The 18706-nt window shown below is 45.9% G+C and overlaps 1 protein-coding gene across 8 annotated transcripts in view; it reads right to left on the bottom strand.

The window, feature by feature from the left end:
* The window catches only part of LOC132770347 (zinc finger protein ZFP2-like), an 88464-nt gene that overhangs the window by 3228 nt on the left and 66530 nt on the right, over positions 1–18706 (bottom strand). For 2 of the 8 annotated variants that reach the window (XM_067466169.1, XM_067466165.1), the window contains exon 1: positions 2435–4077. Coding sequence is in view for 3 of the 8 variants with exons in the window: in XM_067466172.1 (XP_067322273.1) it covers positions 4073–5011 (939 nt within the window). In the remaining 5 variants the exon portion in view is untranslated. Of the gene's footprint in view, positions 1–2434; positions 5235–6527; positions 6848–16569; positions 16689–18706 lie in introns of those variants that run through there. The other 6 variants (XM_067466172.1, XM_067466170.1, XM_067466166.1 and 3 more) reach the window with 6 other exon arrangements.

Below are 18706 nucleotides of genomic sequence, written 5' to 3'. Positions count from 1 at the left end.
GATATGTACCATTTTTCTTCATGGTCTCTGTGAATGCACACATGTGGAGACTAGCAAGCTGAGGTCCCGGAGGCGGGAAGAACAAACCGACCCTTTAATAAAGGGCCAAACAATTTTATTGAAGTATCAAAAGCACAGTACCCCTTGATAAATGGGGAACAACACATTAATAACCCGGGAGTTCATGATCCTCCTTCAGCCAGAGACGAAGGCCATTATCATAGTATCAAAACACACTCATTGAAATGAGGGCACATGAAAATCACTGTGGATTCCTCCCAAATCCCTCCAGTATTTTCTGTTGGCCATGGGGGTTCTGTGTGGGAAGTTTGGCCCAGTTCTATTGTTGCTGGGGTTCGAGGGGCTCTTTGATTACAGGTGAACTATAAATCCCAGGAACTACAATTCCCTAATGTCAAAGTCCGTTTTCCCCAAACTCCACCAGTGTTCAAATGTGAACATATTTAAATATTTGAGCGATGGTAAAATACCTTTGATTGCATCCTAGACTTCAAGAAGCTGACTTCAGTAAATTTAGGCAAAATCAGAGTATGGTCCCATGGTCAGGAATAGTAAAGTTGGGGACCCCTCCCCCCAGCAGAGAGTGCCACTCTGGGCCAGAGTGAAGGGGGGGGGGAGCAGGGGACATCTTGTCTCCTGTGCTATGCCAATAATATAATATAATGTAATGTAATGTAATATATTGTATATACATATAATATTTATAACATTATAATGTAATAGAATATATTACTAATAATAAGATATAATTACATATTTTATATTATATGTAATATTACTGATAATACTACAATATAATGGTACAATAAAATATAGTAATATATAATACTGATATTGTACTATGCTAATAATAATAAATATATTGTATGTCTAGATATTGAGAAGGCAATGATGCTGGGGAAAATGGAAGGAAAAGGGAAGAGGGGCCGACCAAGGGCAAAAGGGATGGATGGCATCCTTGAAGTGACTGGATTGACCTTGAAGGAGCTGGGGGTGGTGACGGCCGGCAGGGAGCTCTGGCGTGGGCTTGTTCATGAGGTCACGAAGAGTCGGAAGCGACTGAATGAATGAACAACAACAAGCCGCTCTGAGTCCCCTTCGAGGTGAGAAGACATATCAAGGTCATAAATAAATAAACAAACAAAGGAGAGTGGAGTCCATGAAGGATGGACGGGGGCAGGCATCCTCAGAGGTTGCGAGGTCTCTTGGAAACTAGGAAAATTGGGTTTATATATCTGTAGAATGCCCAGGGTGGGAGAAAGAACTCTTGTCTGTTGGAGCTAGGTGTGAATGTTTCAGTTGGCCACCTTGATTAGCATTTAATGACTTAGCAGTTTCAAGATCAGGCTTCTTACTTTTATGTCCCGCCTCCATTTCCCTGAATAGACTCAAGACAGCTATCATAGAATCATAGAATCAAAGTTGGAAGAGACCTCCTGGGCCATCCCATTCAACCCCATTCTGCCAAGAAGCAGGAATATTGCATTCAAATCACCCCTGACAGATGGCCACCCAGCCTTTGCAGTAATAGTCTTACTAATAGGAGCAAGCCCAGGGACCATCCAGCCCAGCCCCCTTTATTCTGCCCTGCAGGGAAGGCACAATCAGAGCACCCCTGACAGATGCCCATTCAGCCTTTGCACTAATAGTCATACTAATAGGAACAAGCCCAGGGGCCACCCAGCCCAGCCCCCTTTATTCTGCCATACAGGGGAAGCACAATCAGAGCACCCCCGACAGATGGTCATTCAACCTTTGCAATAATAGTCATACTAATAGGAACAAGCCCAGGGGCCGCCCAGCCCAGCCCCCTTTATTCCGCCCTGCAGGGGAAGCACAGTCAAAGCACCCCCAACAGATGGCCATTCAGCCTTATAACCTAATTCTGTTACAAATCAAAATAGAAAAAATACAATTAGCAGAACCCAATCCGAAGAGCTTGCTGGAGATGTTCCAGACTCTTCTCTCTCAGCCACAGCAGCCTGTGTGCTGGATGTATTTTCATTGTTACAAAGTGAACATCATTAATACATAGTGATCGATCACAAAAACAATATGTTTGGGGAAGCAAGGACAACGGATGATGGGATCTGCAGTACCTTCAACCACGTCAGCTCTGACTTCCACAGAGCACTGAGACCCCGACAAATGACAGACCTAGACCAAACTTGGCATACAGACCCCCATGACCTACAATAATACAGGAGGGGTTTGGGAGAATTGACAGTGATTTAAGGGAGAAAATATGATGGATCTGGACCAGACTTTGTTAGCGTTAGTAGCCCGCAGAATGACTAGCCCTTTTAACTCTTTTAAGTGTGATAAAAAATAACTCGTAAAGAAAACTCATGAGTAGAAATAAAATGAAGTTCTGTTCACTGTATACAAAACAAGACATAAGAATTGCTCTCACCAAAACATAACAAAAACAATATCTTCTGTGAGTCCTCTTCATTCAACGGCAATATAGAATCCTAGAATCCAAGAGTTGGAAGAGACCTCCTGGGCCATAAAGTCCAACCCCATTCTGCCAAGAAGCAGGAATATTGCATTCAAATCACCCCTGACAGATGGCCACCCAGCCTCTGTTTAAAAGCTTCCAAAGAAGGAGCCTCCACCACACTCCGGGGCAGAGAGTTCCACTGCTGAACGGCTCTCACAGTCAGGAAGTTCTTCCTCATGTTCAGGTGGAATCTCTTTCCTTGTAGTTTGAAGCCATTGTTCCCTTGCGTCCTAGTCTCCAGGGCAGCAGAACACAAGCTTGCTCCCTCCTCCCTGTGGCTTCATCTCACATATTTATACACGGCTATCATGTCTCCTCTCAGCCTTCTCTTCTTCAGGCTAAACATCCTCATACGGCTTGTTCTCCAGACCCTTGCTCATTTTAGTCACCCTCCTCTGGACACATTCCAGCTTGTCAACATCTCCCTTCAATTGTGGTGCCCAGAACTGGACACAGTATTCCAAGTGTGGTCTAACTAAGGAGGAATAGAGCATGGGGAGCAGGACTTCCCGGGATCTGGACACCAGGCTCCTATTGATGCAGGCCAAAATCCCATTGACTTTCTTTTTGCGAGAAGACTGAGGGAAAGAAGGCATTAAGTAGTTCTGCCTTTTCCCTATCCCGTGTCAGCATTGCCCCATCTTTTACTTGAAGAGGCCCTATTGCCTCCTTGTTCTTCCTCTTTCTACTGACATAAGAGCAAAAGCCCTTTTTATTGTTTTTAATGTCCCTGGCAAACCTGATCTCGTTTTGTGCTTTGCCCCTGCGAACCTTTTCCCTACCGGAGTTGGCGATTTGTTTGAATTCTTCTTTGGTGATTTCTCCCTTTTTCCACTTCTTGCGCATGTCTCTTTTGAGTCTGAGCCCAGTGAGAAGTTCTTTGGACATCCATTCTGGCTTCTTTGCACTTGTCCTATTTTTCTCTCTTTGTTGGCATTGTTTGCAATTGCACCTTGAGTATTTCACTCTTGAAAAACTTCCATCCATCCATCCACTCCCCATGAAATAATCTACATGTAAAAGAAGTTTCTTTCGTAGTGATTTGACGTTTGCTTGTCTAAAATTCCCAATTAAAAAGGTTCTGGTTTCAGTATTACTTAGTTTTTCTTATTTTTGTTTCAATAAAATATGCACTTTTATCTAGAAGGCTTTAGCTTTTGGGCAAGTTCAGCACATACGATAAAAGGTTCCAGTCATTTCTTTACATTTCCAGCATAAATTCAGTTTTTTTATTTGTCTTCTACGATTTTTCTCAAGTTATGTAACATCTGTGAATCATTTTGTAAAACTTTTCTTTAACAGAGTGACTTCTTGTAAATTGTAAGCTATTCTTCCAAAGTTCCTCCCATTATTCTATATTTATCTAGAATAATATCTAGAACCCAATATTTCCGGGCCATTCTGCAAGATCACAAGATAAAATTCCCAACATTATGCTGTCATATACATTTGTTACAGTTGCCTTTGTACATCTTAGAGAGTCTCTTTTGGCATACATTTACTAGAATGTTGCTGCAGATGACCCCTCCAAGTGAAATCTTTCCACACTCAAGGCATCCCAGTGTGCGTTCTATTATGCTTTTGAAGATTTCCACTTTCACTGAAGCTCTTTCCACACTCCAGGCATTTATAGGGTTTCTCCCCAGTGTGAGTTCGTTGGTGTTTACGTAGGTCTCCACTGCCAATGAAGTTCTTTCCACACTCCAGGCATTGAAAGGGTTTCTCCCCAGTGTGAGTTCGTTGGTGTTTACGTAGGTCTCCACTGCCAATGAAGTTCTTTCCACACTCCAGGCATTGAAAGGGTTTCTCCCCAGTTTGAATCCTTTCATGTTGCTGCAGAGAACTCTCCCAACTGAAAGTCTTTCCACACTCCAGGCATTTATATGGTTTCTCCCCAGTGTGAGTCTTTTGATGTGAATGTAGATGTTCGCTTTGGGTGAAGTTCTTTCCACATTCCAGACATTTATAGGGTTTCTCTCCAGTGTGAGTTCTGTGGTGAAACCGCAGACTCCCATGCCGAGTGAATCTCTTTCCACACTCCAGGCATTTATAGGGTTTCTCCCCAGTGTGAGTTTGCTGGTGTGTATGTAAATTTCCACTATGAGCGAAGCTCTTTCCACATTCCAGGCATTTATAGGGTTTCTCCCCAGTGTGAATCCTTTCATGTCGCTGCAGAGATAGCTCCCAACTGAAACTCTTTCCACACTCCAGGCATTCATAGGGTTTCTCCCCAGTGTGAGTTCGCTGATGTAAACGTAGTTTTACTCTCTGAGTGAAGCTCTGTCCACACTCCAGGCATTTATAGGGTTTCTCCCCAGTGTGAGTTCTTTGATGTGAACGTAGATTTGAACTCTGAGTGAAGCTCTTTCCACATTCCAGGCATGTATAGGGTTTCTCCCCAGTGTGAGTCCTTTGATGTGGCTGAAGACTTTGAATGTGTTTGAAGCTCTTTCCACACTCCAGGCATGTATAGGGTTTCTCCTGCATGTTGACAGTGCTATGTATTTTTAACTGCAATATGGACACTTCTGTCTTCTTTTTCCCTTTCCGATCCAAAGACAGTTCAGCAAGATCAGCACCTCAAGAGGATGTCTTTTTCATACAGGACTCTTTTCCTTACAGCTCCTTGGTTTCCACATTCCCCAATGTCCACTAGATGCTGTTTTGTTTGTCATCGTGCCAGAGATATCGCCATGGAATCCTTATGTTCCTGGTCAAGAAAGAAACAGTGAAAGATTAGACATGAAGCCAAAAAAACTCCGTTCCCTCCTTTCTCTTCACAAAACTTTGCTGCTACCAAATTTCCTGATATTCCCAAATGAATCCTCCACTCAGCCAAGAATCTGCCTCCGATCTGGATACTTCAGATCCAGATTTAAACATATGGAGGTCTTCACAACATTCGTCTCTGCTGAATCAATTCCCTCTCTGCCTTTCCCTCCCTCCGTTGTGCCCAGGATGGGATGCCAAGGCACGAAAGCCTCCTTCCTTCCTTCCTTCCTTCCTTCCTTCCTTCCTTCCTTCCTTCCTTCCTTCCTTCCTTCCCAGCTTGTTTTCCTCAGCCCAGTCATCCCTCTTCTCCTTTGCTTCTGTCCCAACAGCTCAAGGATCTAGAGAAACAGGGCATTTCCATATAGGGAGGGAGAAATGTTTGCAGGAATTAAAAGGAATGAAGTCCTGGCCTGGGGAAGAACGGGCATCTCCTCTGACCAGTCCTCCCTCAGAAGCTTCCTCTCAAATGCTCTCCCGTACGTGGGTGGGACAGAGAGGAAAGGGAGAAGCAAATGTACCAATTTCCCCCCAGACATTAAATAAAAACAAGGGCCTACAAGTAGTGCCTGCTACTTTTAAACCAGATCAACACATAGACCGGGTTTGAGGGCAACAGGAACAGAGGTTTATTGCTTTGAGGGCTGAAAGAATGTCTGATGATTTAGTATTATTATTATTATTATTATTATTATTATTATTATTAGTGGTAGGTGTTTACTGCCCTTCTCAACTCCGAAGGGGAGTCAGGGCAGTTCAAAGTGTTGGCAACAGAGTCCGTGCTCTAAAACAATTGGACGTAGACTCGTTTGAGTCACCTACGGATGTGAGAGCTGGACCTTAGGGAAGGCTGAGCGAAGGAAGGGAGACGCTTTGGAACTTGTGGTGCTGGAGGAAAGTGCTGAGAGTGCCTTGGACTGCGAGAAGATCCAACCAGTCCATCCTTCAAGAAATAAAGCCCGACTGCTCATTGGAGGGAAGGAGACTAGAGGCTAAGATGAAGTCTTTTGGCCACATCATGAGAAGAAAGGAAAGCTTAGGGAAGACAATAATGCTGGGGAAAATGGAAGGAAAAAGGAAGAGGGGCCGACCAAGGGCAAGAGGGATGGATGGACTGGAATGACCTTGAAGGAGCTGGGGGTGGTGACAACCAACAGGGAGCTATGGTGTGGACTGGTTCATGAAGTCACGAAGAGTCGGAAACGACTGAACGAATGAACAACAAGCAACAAACCTTGTTTGAAGTGTGTTTTCTCATGAGAATGTCCCTGAAGGATGATGGTGTGCTCCCTGAATCGCTACCAGAGAACTCCCATGATTTGGAGCTTGAGAAGAGCTCGGCATCTGGCCCAGCTGCAGAAATTAATGAGCAAATAGATAGACGGGATGTTCTTAGTCAGAATAGGGTCCTCCCAGGCAGAGCTTCATCATACGGTTTAAGGAAATGCAGAGCTTATGATGGGATCAGAGGTGATGTCCACAGTACGGAAAAGGAGCCAGCCTCTAAGACAGGGGTCCTCTCGGGTCCTCTTGGGATCGACCCAAGACAACAGTCTACAAAGAAGAAGATAAACCGAAAACGCGGTGTAAATGGAGTCGGAAGTCAATCCTCCCCTTATCCCTGAACCTTCTCCTATCCCTTCTATCCCTTTCAGCTCCCCTTATTATACCCCATATACACCCCCCCCCCACCTCCCAATCCCGTTACTCTTCTTTCCCCTTTTTAGGATCTTTTATGATATTGTATTGTATTGAGTATCTAATTCTATAACCCTTTTCCCCTCTTTTCTACTTACCCTTTTTTACCTACTAGTGATACTTTGTAATAAACTGAAAATTTAATTAAAAAAAAATAAGACAGGGGTCCTCTCACTAAGGCCCGGGGGCCGGACACTGCCCTCCATTTACCCGGCCCCCACTCAGGATCAACCAAAGTCTGAAACGACTTGGAAGCACACAACAACAACAACGACAACAACAACAATCCTATCTCATCAACGAATACGTTTATATTTGTTAACATTGTTCTTAATTTTGGTGTTAATCTGTGCCTGGTTTTTTCCTCTCTGTTGTTTAGCTGTTATAATTTTAGAGTTTTTTAATACTGGTAGCCAGATTTTGTTCATTTCGGATTAACACCTCCCAGCAACAGATTTTCCCAGGCTCAGGCAGACCTTCAAATGCTAATGAAGGTGATCAGCTAAACATTCACACCTAACTGCAGCAGGGAAGAGCTCCTTGCCCCACCCCAGCCATTCCACAGATATATAAACCCTTTGTCCTAATTCCAACAGACCTCACTACCTCTGAGGATGCTTGCCATAGATGCAGGCGAAACGTCAGGAGAAATGCCTCTAGAACATGGCTCTTTAGCCCGAAAAAAACCCACAAGAACCTAGTGATTCCAGCCATGAAAGCCTTCGACAAAATATGTGCTGTGTGCATAGGAATCCATTCATGTTTTTTTCAAATTATAATCCGGTCCTCCAACAGTTTGAGGGACTGTGACCTGGCCCTCTGTTTGAAAAGTTTGAGGACCCCTGCTCTAAGATCATAAAGGAGCTGATGCAAATACAGCCAATTCAATGGAAAGCATACAGAACAATAAAGATTTCATCAAGGTGGCCTAATTGAAACATTCACACCTCCCTCCAACAGACAAGAGTTCTTTTTCCCACCCTGGACATCATTCCACAGACATATAAACCCCGTTTTACTAGTTCACAACAGACTTCACAACCTCTGAGGATGCCTGCCATAGATGCAGGCGAAACGTCAGGAGAGAATGCTTCCGGAACATGGCCAGACAGCCCGAAAGAGTTACAGCAGCCCATCAAGGCCTGGTTCCTCCCCCATGTGGACCCTCTCAGGAGATGGAAGATCCTTTGTGTTTCCAAACAAGGCCTTTCCTGCTTTCTCCATTTAGGTGGGTGAGTTCCCCTCTTAGCAGGACACAGAAAGAGTTTCACAAGCACCAGATTTTCCTGGATGTTTATTTCAGCAGAACTTAATATGTTTTGATTGATTGATTGATTTAGAACTTTTATATACCAGTCTTCTCAACCTCCGCAGAGGGACTCAGTCCGGTTCACAACAAAGATTCATAAACAGTAGTTTAAAACATCACATCACATTAATATGAAACATATATGCTTGAACCCCAACTAGTTTACAACTATGGGCACACTCTGGATGATATTTACAGAGAAAACCAGAGAGATAGATATTCCCAAGGCTTGGAGCAAAACTTCTTTGGTCAGGATTTTTTTTTCTTTTGACGTGTCAGGAGTGACTTGAGAAAGTGCAAGTCGCTTCTGGTGTGAGAGAATTGGCCGTCTGCAAGGATGTTGCCCAGGGGACACCTGGATGATTTTGATGTTTTTATCCTTGTGGGAGGCTTCTCTCATGTCCCCGCATGAGGAGCTGGAGTTGACAGAGGCATATGACACAGAGCACAGACGGCGTTCAGCTAGAATAGCTGCTAAAAACGCTGAGCTAATTGGGAGATGCCCTAGCATGTGGGGAATTCAGGGCTACAAATCAGAAGCAGGAGCAGTCACGTTGGGTCTGTTTGTCGGGTTTGGTCTAGATCCATCCTTGATTTGGTCCACATCGCTCTCTGGATGTAGGTGAACTACATCTCCCCTAAATCACTGTGAATTCCTCCCAAATCCCTCCAGTATTTTCTGTTGTTCACTGGGGTTCTGTGCGGGAAGTTTGGCCCAGTTCTATTGTTGCTGGAGTTCGAGGGGCTCTTTGATTACAGGTGAACTATAAATCCCAGCAACTACAATTCCCTAATGTCAAGGTCTGTTTCCCCCAAACTCCACCAGTGTTCAAATGTGGGCATATCTGTATATTTGAACAATGGGGAAATACCTTTGATTGCATCCTAGACTTCAAGAAAGATGGCTTCAGTGAATTTGGACAAAATGAGAGTATGATCCCATGGTCAAGAATACTAAAGTTGGGGAACCCTCCCCCCAGCACCAACTGCCGCTCTAGGCCAGAGTGAAGGGGGGGGGGCAGAGGACAGTTCCATCTTGCCTCCTGCATATGTTATCAGTTGGGGACCCCTCCCCCCAGTACCACCTGCTGCTCTGGGCTAGAGTGAAGAGAGAGGGGGCTAGGGACAGTTCCATCTTGTCTTCTGCATATGTCATCAGTTGGGGACCCCTCCCCTCAACACCAACTCCTGCTCTGGGCGACACTGATGAAAGTGGGGGCCAGGGGACAGTTCCATCTTGTCTCCTGCATGTCATCAGCAGGTCACCTGCATGTCATCAACCCAGGAACAATTGCCACTCTGGGCCAGAGAGAAGGGAGGGGGTAGGGGACAGTTCCATCTTGTCTCCTGCATATGTCTGCAGCTGGGGACCCCCCCCCCCAACACCAACTGCCGCTCTGGGCCAGTGTGAAGAGAGAGGGGGCCAGGGGACAGTTCCATCTTGCCTCCTGCATATGTCATCGGTTGGGGACCCCTCCTCCCAGTACCAACTGCCACTTTGGGCCAGAGTGAAGAGAGAGGGGGGCAGGGGACAGTTCCATCTTGCCTCCTGCATATGTCATCGGTTAGGGACCCCTCCTCCCAGTACCAACTGCCACTTTGGGCCAGAGTGAAGAGAGAGGGGGTCATGGGACAGTTCCATCTTGCCTCCTGCATATGTCATCGGTTGGGGACCCCTCCTCCCAGTACCAACTGCCACTTTGGGCCAGAGTGAAGAGAGAGGGGGTCATGGGACAGTTCCATCTTGCCTCCTGCATATGTCATCGGTTGGGGACCCCTCCTCCCAGTACCAACTGCCACTTTGGGCCAGAGTGAAGAGAGAGGGGGTCATGGGACAGTTCCATCTTGCCTCCTGCATATGTCATCGGTTGGGGACCCCTCCTCCCAGTACCAACTGCCACTTTGGGCCAGAGTGAAGAGAGAGGGGGTCATGGGACAGTTCCATCTTGTCTTCTGCACATGTCATCAGTTGGGGACCCCTCCCTCCAGTACCAACTGTCACTTTGGGCCAGAGTGAAGAGAGAGGGGGCCAGGGGACAGTTCCATCTTGTCTTTTGCATATGTCATCCGTTGGGGACCCCTCCCCCCAACACCAACTGCCGCTCTGGGCCACAGTGAAGGAAGAGGGGGCCAGGGGACAGTTCCACTCTTTCTCCTGTGCTATGCCAATAATATAATATAATATAATGTAATGTAATATAATATATTGTATACATATAATATTTATAACATTATAATGTAATACAATGTAATACTAATACTAATATCATGTAATTACTGTATATATTTTGTATGTAATATTACTGATATTAGAATATAATGTTACAGTAAAATATAATAATATATAATACTGATATTGTACTATGCTAATAGTATAATATATTGTACGTATCAGAGTACCCTTCAGGGTGAGGGCCATGTTTCCTCTAACTCTGCTGTATTGTGTGCATTGATGTTTTTGATGTTAATTAATTGATACTACTGTTTTAAATGACTAATGATTTTGTACTGTGTTGCTGATACTGGTTGTTAACCGCTCTGAGTCGCCTGATGGCTGAGAAAAGCGGTATACAAGTAAAGTAAATAAATTATAAATAAATAACTCATTTCTATCATGGTGGTAGCCAAACCTCTTTTGTTTTCCTTGTGCTTCATATATAGAGGACCAGGCATACCATCCTAAGGCTGGGTGTCTTCCTTGCTATCTGTGGCACACCAAGGCTGTGATGGGCACCTTTGCACCCACAAACACACCAGTGTATACCATGCAGCTGTGGACAAGAAGTCTCCATAGGGACCACCAAACGCAGGAGCATTGCCCAACCACGAATCAAGGAACATGAAAGGCACTGCAGACTACTTCAACCAGAGAAGTCAGCCATAGCAGAGCACCTGAGGAACCAACCTGGACACAACATATTATTTGAGAAGACAGAAATGCTGAATCACTCCAACAACCACCATGTCAAACTACACAGAGAAGCCATTGACATCCACAAGCATGTGGACAATATCAACAGAAAGGAGGAAACCATGAAAATGAACAAAATCTGGCTCCCAGTATTAAAAAAACTCTAAAATTACAACAGCAAAACAACAGAGGAGAAACAAACAAGGACATCTAATCACCTCTCAACAAAAGATTGTCCCAGGCACTAACAAGCCACACCAAACAACTGCCATGCCATCAAATGCTAATCAAGGTGGTCAGTTGAAACATTCACACCTAGCTCCAACAGACAAGAGTTCTTTGCCCCACCTTGGTCATTCCACATATATATAAACCCATTTTCTAGTTCCAATAGACCTCACTATCTTTGAGGATGCTTGCCATAAATGCAGGCGAAACGTCAGGAGAAAATGCCTCTAGAACATGGCCATATAGCCCCAAAAAAACCTACAACAACACCAATGTTTTTTGTACTGTGCTAATAATATAATATATTGTATGTCTATATACTGAGAAGACAATGACGCTGGGGGGAAAGGAAGGAAAAGGGAAGAGGGGCCGACCAAGGGCAAGAGGGATGGATGGCATCCTTGAAGTGACTGGATTGACCTTGAAGGAGCTGGGGGTGGTGAAGGCCGACAGGGAGCTCTGGCGTGGGCTGGTTCATGAGGTCACGAAGAGTTGGAAGTGACTGAATGAATGAACAACCACAAGCCGCTCTGAGTCCCCTTTGGGGTGAGAAGGCATATCAAGGTCGTAAATAAACAAACAAACAAAGGAGAGTGGAGTCCATGAAGGATGGACAGGGGCAGGCATCCTCAGAGGTTGTGAGGTCTCTTGGAAACTAGGAAAATGGGGTTTATATCTCTCTAGAATGCCCAGGGTGGGAGAAAGAACTCTTGTCTGTTGGAGCTAGGTGTGAATGTTTCAATTGGCCACTTTGATTAGCACTTAATGGCTTTGCAGTTTCAAGATCTGGCTTCTTACTTTTATACGCCGCCTTCATCTCCCTGAAGAGACTCAGGATGGCTTACATGGAAACGAGCCCGGACAAAACACGATGCAGTAAAATAAGATAAAATAAAGACATCATAATAACATAACACAACATCATGAAACAATCAATAGTCTGAACAATAATAAATCTATATAAATAAAAATACAATGTTTGTTTGTGGGATTAACATAACTCAAAAACCACTGGATGAATTGACACCAGATTTATACACAATACACGTATCAGGCCGACAAGTGACCATCACTCATAAAAATACTGAAAAACACAGAAGGCGATACTTTAAAAGCCAAAAAATATATATTACAACACGTGTGCAAAACCACAAACACACAGATATGGATACTGTACATATATGCAAACGCACATATATACACATATACACTGATATATATTTATACACACAAAAAGCACGTATACACAGACTGGGCCACAGCAACGCATGGCAGAGGATGGCTAGTCCTGAATAAAGGGGGCTGGGCTGGGGTTACTCCTATTCTTTATTTATTTAGGACATTTCTGCCCCGCCTTTCTCACCCCGGAGGGGACTCAAGGCGGCTTTTCAACATAGGCAACAATTTGATGACCTAAAGAACAATGTGCACTTAAATAAGTATAAAAATAGAATTTAAAAGTACCTTAAAACAATTAAAAGCAATATATTAAGAGTTAAACATGTAATCCACAAGCATAATCCGAGCCGTTCCAATGGTCATTTCACATAAATCCAAAGTCCAAATACCTGGGAGTCACTTTGGACCGTGCTCTTACCTACAAGAAGCACTGCCTGAACATCAAGCAAAAACATTAAGCTAGAAACAACATCATACGAAAGCTGACTGGCACAACCTGGGGATCACAACCAGACACAGTGCAGACATCTGCCCTTGCGCTATGCTACTCTGCTGCTGAGTATGCATGCCCAGTGTGGAACACACCTCACCACACTAAAACAGTGGATGTGGCTCTGAATGAGACATGCCGCATTATCACGGGGTGTCTGCGCCCTACACCACTGGAGAAATTACACTGCTTAGCCGGTATTGCACCACCTGACATCCGCCGGGAAGGAGCAGCCAATAGTGAAAGGACCAAGGCAGAGACATCTCCAGCTCATCCCCTGTTTGGGTATCAGCTAGCACGTCAACGACTTAAATCAAGACATCGTTTTCTTAGATCTACAGAGACACTCGCTGGAACGCTCCAGCAAGCCAGTCCAAAAGTGGCAGGCTCAAACCCAGAACCTCAACCAATGGCTGATACCAAATGAGAGACTCCCCCCTGGGCACACCGAAGACTGGGCGACTTGGAAGGCGCTGAACAGACTGCACTCTGGCACCACGAGATGCAGAGCCAACCTCAAGAAATGGGGCTACAGGGTGGAATCCTCGGCATGCGAGTGTGGAGAAGAGCAAACCACTGACCACCTGCTGCAATGCACCCTGAGCCCTGCCACATGATGCACAAGGGAGGACCTTCTTCTTGCAGCAACACCAGAGGCACTCCAAGGGGCCAGAGACTGCTCAAAGGACATTTAACCAACTACCAAACTCACAAATTTTGTATTTTGTCTGTCTGTTTGCTTTGTTCTGTTAGAAATGTAATATAATGGACTGGTTGCTCTGACACGACAAATAAATAAAAATAACCTAGCTCCAACAGACAAGAGTTCTTTCTCCCACCCTGGGCATTCTACAGATGTATAAACCCCATTTTCCTAGTTTGCAAAATCTGTGTGTGCGTGTGTTTTTTTTCTTCTTTTTAATATTTATTTATTTATTTATTTACTTTGCTTCTATACGGCTGTATCTCAAGCCCGAAGGCGACTCACAGCGGTTCACAAACAGTAAAAACAGTAGAAACAGCAGTGGTTCCATACAACATATAACAATTGACTTAACACATTATCCATAAATTACCAATAAGCAATTACAATGCACAATTATTACAAAAAACAACCGTACCCAATCTTCTCACCATCCAAGCGTAGTCCGGGTTCGTCGTCCATTGTTCCATTCCAGTGTTCATTAACCAATCATTGCACTAATTATTCGAACGCCTGCTCAAACAGCCAGGTCTTCACTTTCCTGCGGAATACCATTAGAGATGGTGCTAGTCTAATGTCCGTAGGAAGGGCGTTCCACAGCCAAGGAGCCACCACCGAGATGGCCCTATCTCTTGTCCCCGCCAGCCGAGCCTGAGAAGCAGGCGGGATCGAGAACAGGGTCTCCCCGGAAGATCTCAAAGTCCTGGTGGGTTCATAGGTTTATTGGGTGTGACCCTGGACTCGTCGCTGAGCCTGGAGCCCCAGGTTTCGGCGGTGACCAGGGGAGCATTTGCACAGCTCAGGCTCGTGCGCCAGCTGCGCCCGTATCTTGGGAAGTCTGACTTGGCCACGGTGGTACACGCTCTTGTCACATCCCGCCTAGACTACTGCAACGCTCTCTACGTGGGGCTGCCCCTGAAGACGGCCCGGAAGCTGCAATTAGTCCAACGCGCGGCAGCCATGATTCTAACGGGAGCGGAGCGCAGGGAGCACACAACCCCCCTGTTGCACCAGCTCCACTGGCTGCCGATTTGCTACCGGGTCCAATTCAAGGTGTTGGTACTGGCCTATAAAACCCTAAACGGTTCCGGCCCAAGATACCTATCTGACCGCATCTCGGCCTATGAACCCACCCGAACTTTGAGATCTTCCGGGGAGGCCCTGCTCTCGGTCCCGCCGGCCTCTCAAGCACGATTGGCGGGGACGAGAGAGAGGGCCTTCTCGGTGGTGGCTCCTCGGCTGTGGAACGCCCTTCCTGTAGATGTTAGGCTGGCACCATCTCTCATGTCATTCCGTAGAAAGTTGAAGACCTGGATGTTTGTGCAGGCGTTTGAGTAATTCAGTGCAATCTCTGGTAAATTGAACATAGAAAAGGAACAATGGACGACGAATTTGGATCACGTTTGGATGATGAGGCAATCCGGGGTGGGTTTTTTTGTGATAACTGTGTATTGATGTTTGTTTATTGTTAGAAATGGAATTGTGTAGTTTAATTGTTATGATATATTGATTACCGCTGTTTTTACTGGTTTTGTTGTTTGCTTTCTGGAAACCGCTGTGAGTCGCCCTCGGGCTTGAGATACAGTGGTATACAAGAATAATAAATAAATAAATAAACAGGCAGAGATGCGGTCGGATAGGTAGCTTGGGCCGGAACCGTTTAGGGCTTTAAAGGCCTGTGTGTTTGTTTTGTTCTGTTAGAATTGTAATACAATGGTTCAATGTATTGTCGAAGGCTTTCATGGCTGGAATCACTAGGTTCTTGTGGGTTTTTTTGGGCTATAGAGCCATGTTCTAGAGGCATTTCTCCTGACGTTTCGCCTGCATCTATGGCAAGCATCCTCAGAGATTGAGAAGGTCTGTTGGAAGTAGGAAAAATGGGTTTATATATCTGTGGAATGGCTGGGGTGGGGCAAGGAGCTCTTCCCTGCTGCAGTTAGGTGTGAATGTTTAGCTGATCACCTTCATTAGCATTTGAAGGCCTGCCTGCGCCTGGGAAAATCTGTTGCTGGGAGGTGTTAATCTGTGCCTGGTTTTTTCCTCTCTGTTGTTTAGCTGTTATAATTTTAGAGTTTTTTAATACTGGTGGCCAGATTTTGTTCATTTTCATGGTTTCTTCCTTTGTGTTGACATTGTCCACATGCTTCTTGTGGATTTCAATGGCTTCTCTGTGTAGTCTGACATGGTGGTTGTTGGTGTGGTCCAGCATTTCTGTGTTCTCAAATAATATGCTGTGTCCAGGCTGGTTCATCAGGTGCTCTGCTATGGCTGACTTCACACCTAGCTCCAGCAGGGAAGAGCTCTTTGCCCCACCCCAGCCATTCCACAGATATATAAACCCATTTTTCCTACTTCCAACAGACCTTACTACCTCTGAGGATGCTTGCCATAGATGCAGGCGAAACGTCAGGAGAGAATGCCTCTAGAACATGGCTCTATAGCCCGAAAAAAACCCACAAGAACCTAATACAATGGTTGCTGATGACACGATAAATCAATCTATGTAATACGCCATATGCTATACAAGCCTTTCTGGGGGGTTCATTGGGAGGGAGGGAGGGAGGGAGGGGGCGGAGGCGCGGTGCATCCTGGGAGGGAGAAGGGCGGGAGGGGAGAGGCTTCACTGTCTTTGAGGCCTTTGTTTTCCTCCTGGGGGAAGGCCGCCCTCTCCCCCCCCCCCCCCCCCCACACACACACACAGGAAGACGGCCTCGGAACAATCCTAATAATAGTAATAATAATAGTAATGGCCTTCTACCTCTCCGCCTCTCCTTCTCCGTGGCTTTCTCCAGAGGAAGCGCTTTCTTCTCCGCCGCCAATTCGCCTCACTCGCCTCACCTCAGGGAAAAAATGGCGGACTGGCGGGCGTGCAGAGAAGCTCCCTCAGGCTCGCCCGAGAAGAAGCCCGCCCCCTCCTCCTCCTCCGCCCTCCCATTGGACGAACGCACGAAACCCAGCCCTCCCAAGGCCCCCATTGGTCCCCTTCCGCTGTGCAGCCTTGATTGACGGATTCAGAAAGCAGAGAGTGAGGAGAGAGAGATCATAGAATCCTAGAATCAAAGAGTTGGAAGAGACCTCATGGGCTATCCAGTCCAACCCCATTCTGCCAAGAAGCAGAAATATTGCATTCAAAGCACCCCTGACAGGTGGCCACCCAGCCTCTGCTTAAAAGCTTCCAAAGAAGGAGCCTCCACCACACTCCGGGGCAGAGAGTTCCACTGCTGAACGGCTCTCACAGCCAGGAAGTTCTTCCTCATGTTCAGATGGAATCTCCTCTCTTGTAGTTTGAAGCCATTGTTCCGTGTCCTAGTCTCCAAGGAAGCAGAAAACAAGCTTGCTCCCTCCTCCCTGTGGCTTCCTCTCACATATTTATCCATGGCTCTGATCATATCTCCTCTCAGCCTTCTCTTCTTCAGGCTAAACATGCCCAGCTCCTTAAGCCGCTCCTCATAGGGCTTGTTCTCCAGACCCTTGATCATTTTAGTCGCCCTCCTCTGGACACATTCCAGCTTGTCAATATCTCTCTTGAATTGTGGTGCCCAGAATTGGACACAATATTCCAGATGCTTTGGAACTGAGGTGACGGAGAAAAGTTTGGAGAGTGCCTTGGACCAGGAGGAGATCCTATCAGTCCATCCTCCAGGAAAGAAGAGTACAGGCCAAGAAGAAGTATAGGTTCAGTTCTTGTGGGTTTTTTTCGGGCTATATGGCCATGTTCTAGAGGCATTTCTCCTGACGTTTTGCCTGCATCTATGGCAAGCATCCTCAGAGGGTGAGGTCTGCTGGAGCTGGGAAAAAAGGGGTTTATATATCTGTGGAATGACCAGGGTGAGACAAAAGGCTTTTGTAAGTTGGGCTAGGTGTGGATCTTTCAACTGCCCACCTTGATTAGCATACAATGGGCTGACTGTGCCTGGAGCAAACTCTTCTTGAAAGGTGATTAGATGTCCCTGCCTGTTTTTCTCTCTGCTGTTTTAATTTTAGAATTTTGTAATACTGGTAGCCAGATTTTGTTCATTTTCATGGTCTCTTCCTTTCTGTTGAAATTGTCCACATGCTTGTGGATTTCAATGGCTTCTCTGTGTTGTCTGACATGGTGGTTGTGAGAGTGGTCCAGCATTTTTGTGTTCTCAAATACTATGCTGTGTCCAGGCTGGTTCATCAGGTGCTCCGCTATGGCTGACTTCTCTGGTTGGAGTAGTCTGCAGTGCCTTTCATGTTCCTGGATTCTTGTTTGGGCAATGCCACATTTGGTGGTCCCTCTGTAGACTTGTCCACAGCTGCATGGTACACAATGGTAGACTCCTGCAGAGGTGAGAGGATCCCTCTTGTCCTTTGCTGAACGGAGCATTTGTTGGATTTTCTTGGTGGGTTTGTAGATTGTTTGTATGTTGTGTTTCCTCATCAGCTTCCCTCTGCGGTCAGAACAAGGCACGAGAGTCCTCCAAGATGAACTGAACCCCCTCAACTGGGCTCTCCAGGCCAATGGAGACTCCACCTCAGACATCAGAAGAGCTGCAAGACCAAGAACAAGCCACGAGAGTAAAGATGAAGATCCACCCAGAGGAAAAGTGTTCCTGCCAGACATCAAGGGAACCACTGACCGCAGAGGGAAGCGGATGAGGAAACACAACATACAAACTATCTACAGACCCACCAAGAAAATCCAACAAATGCTCTGTTCAGCAAAGGACAAGAGGGATCCTCTCACCTCTGCAGGAGTCTACCATTGTATCCCATGCAGCTGTGGACAAGAAGTCTACATAGGGACCACCAAACGCAGCATTGCCCAGACACGCATCCAGGAACATGAAAGGCACTGCAGACTACTCCAACCAGAGAAATCAGCCATAGCAGAGCACCTGATGAACCAGCCTGGACACAGCATATTATTG

The sequence above is a fragment of the Anolis sagrei genome, chromosome 3, assembly GCF_037176765.1.
Source record: "Anolis sagrei isolate rAnoSag1 chromosome 3, rAnoSag1.mat, whole genome shotgun sequence".
NCBI lineage: Eukaryota > Metazoa > Chordata > Lepidosauria > Squamata > Dactyloidae > Anolis > Anolis sagrei.
This window is presented reverse-complemented; position numbering and strand designations above follow the sequence as displayed.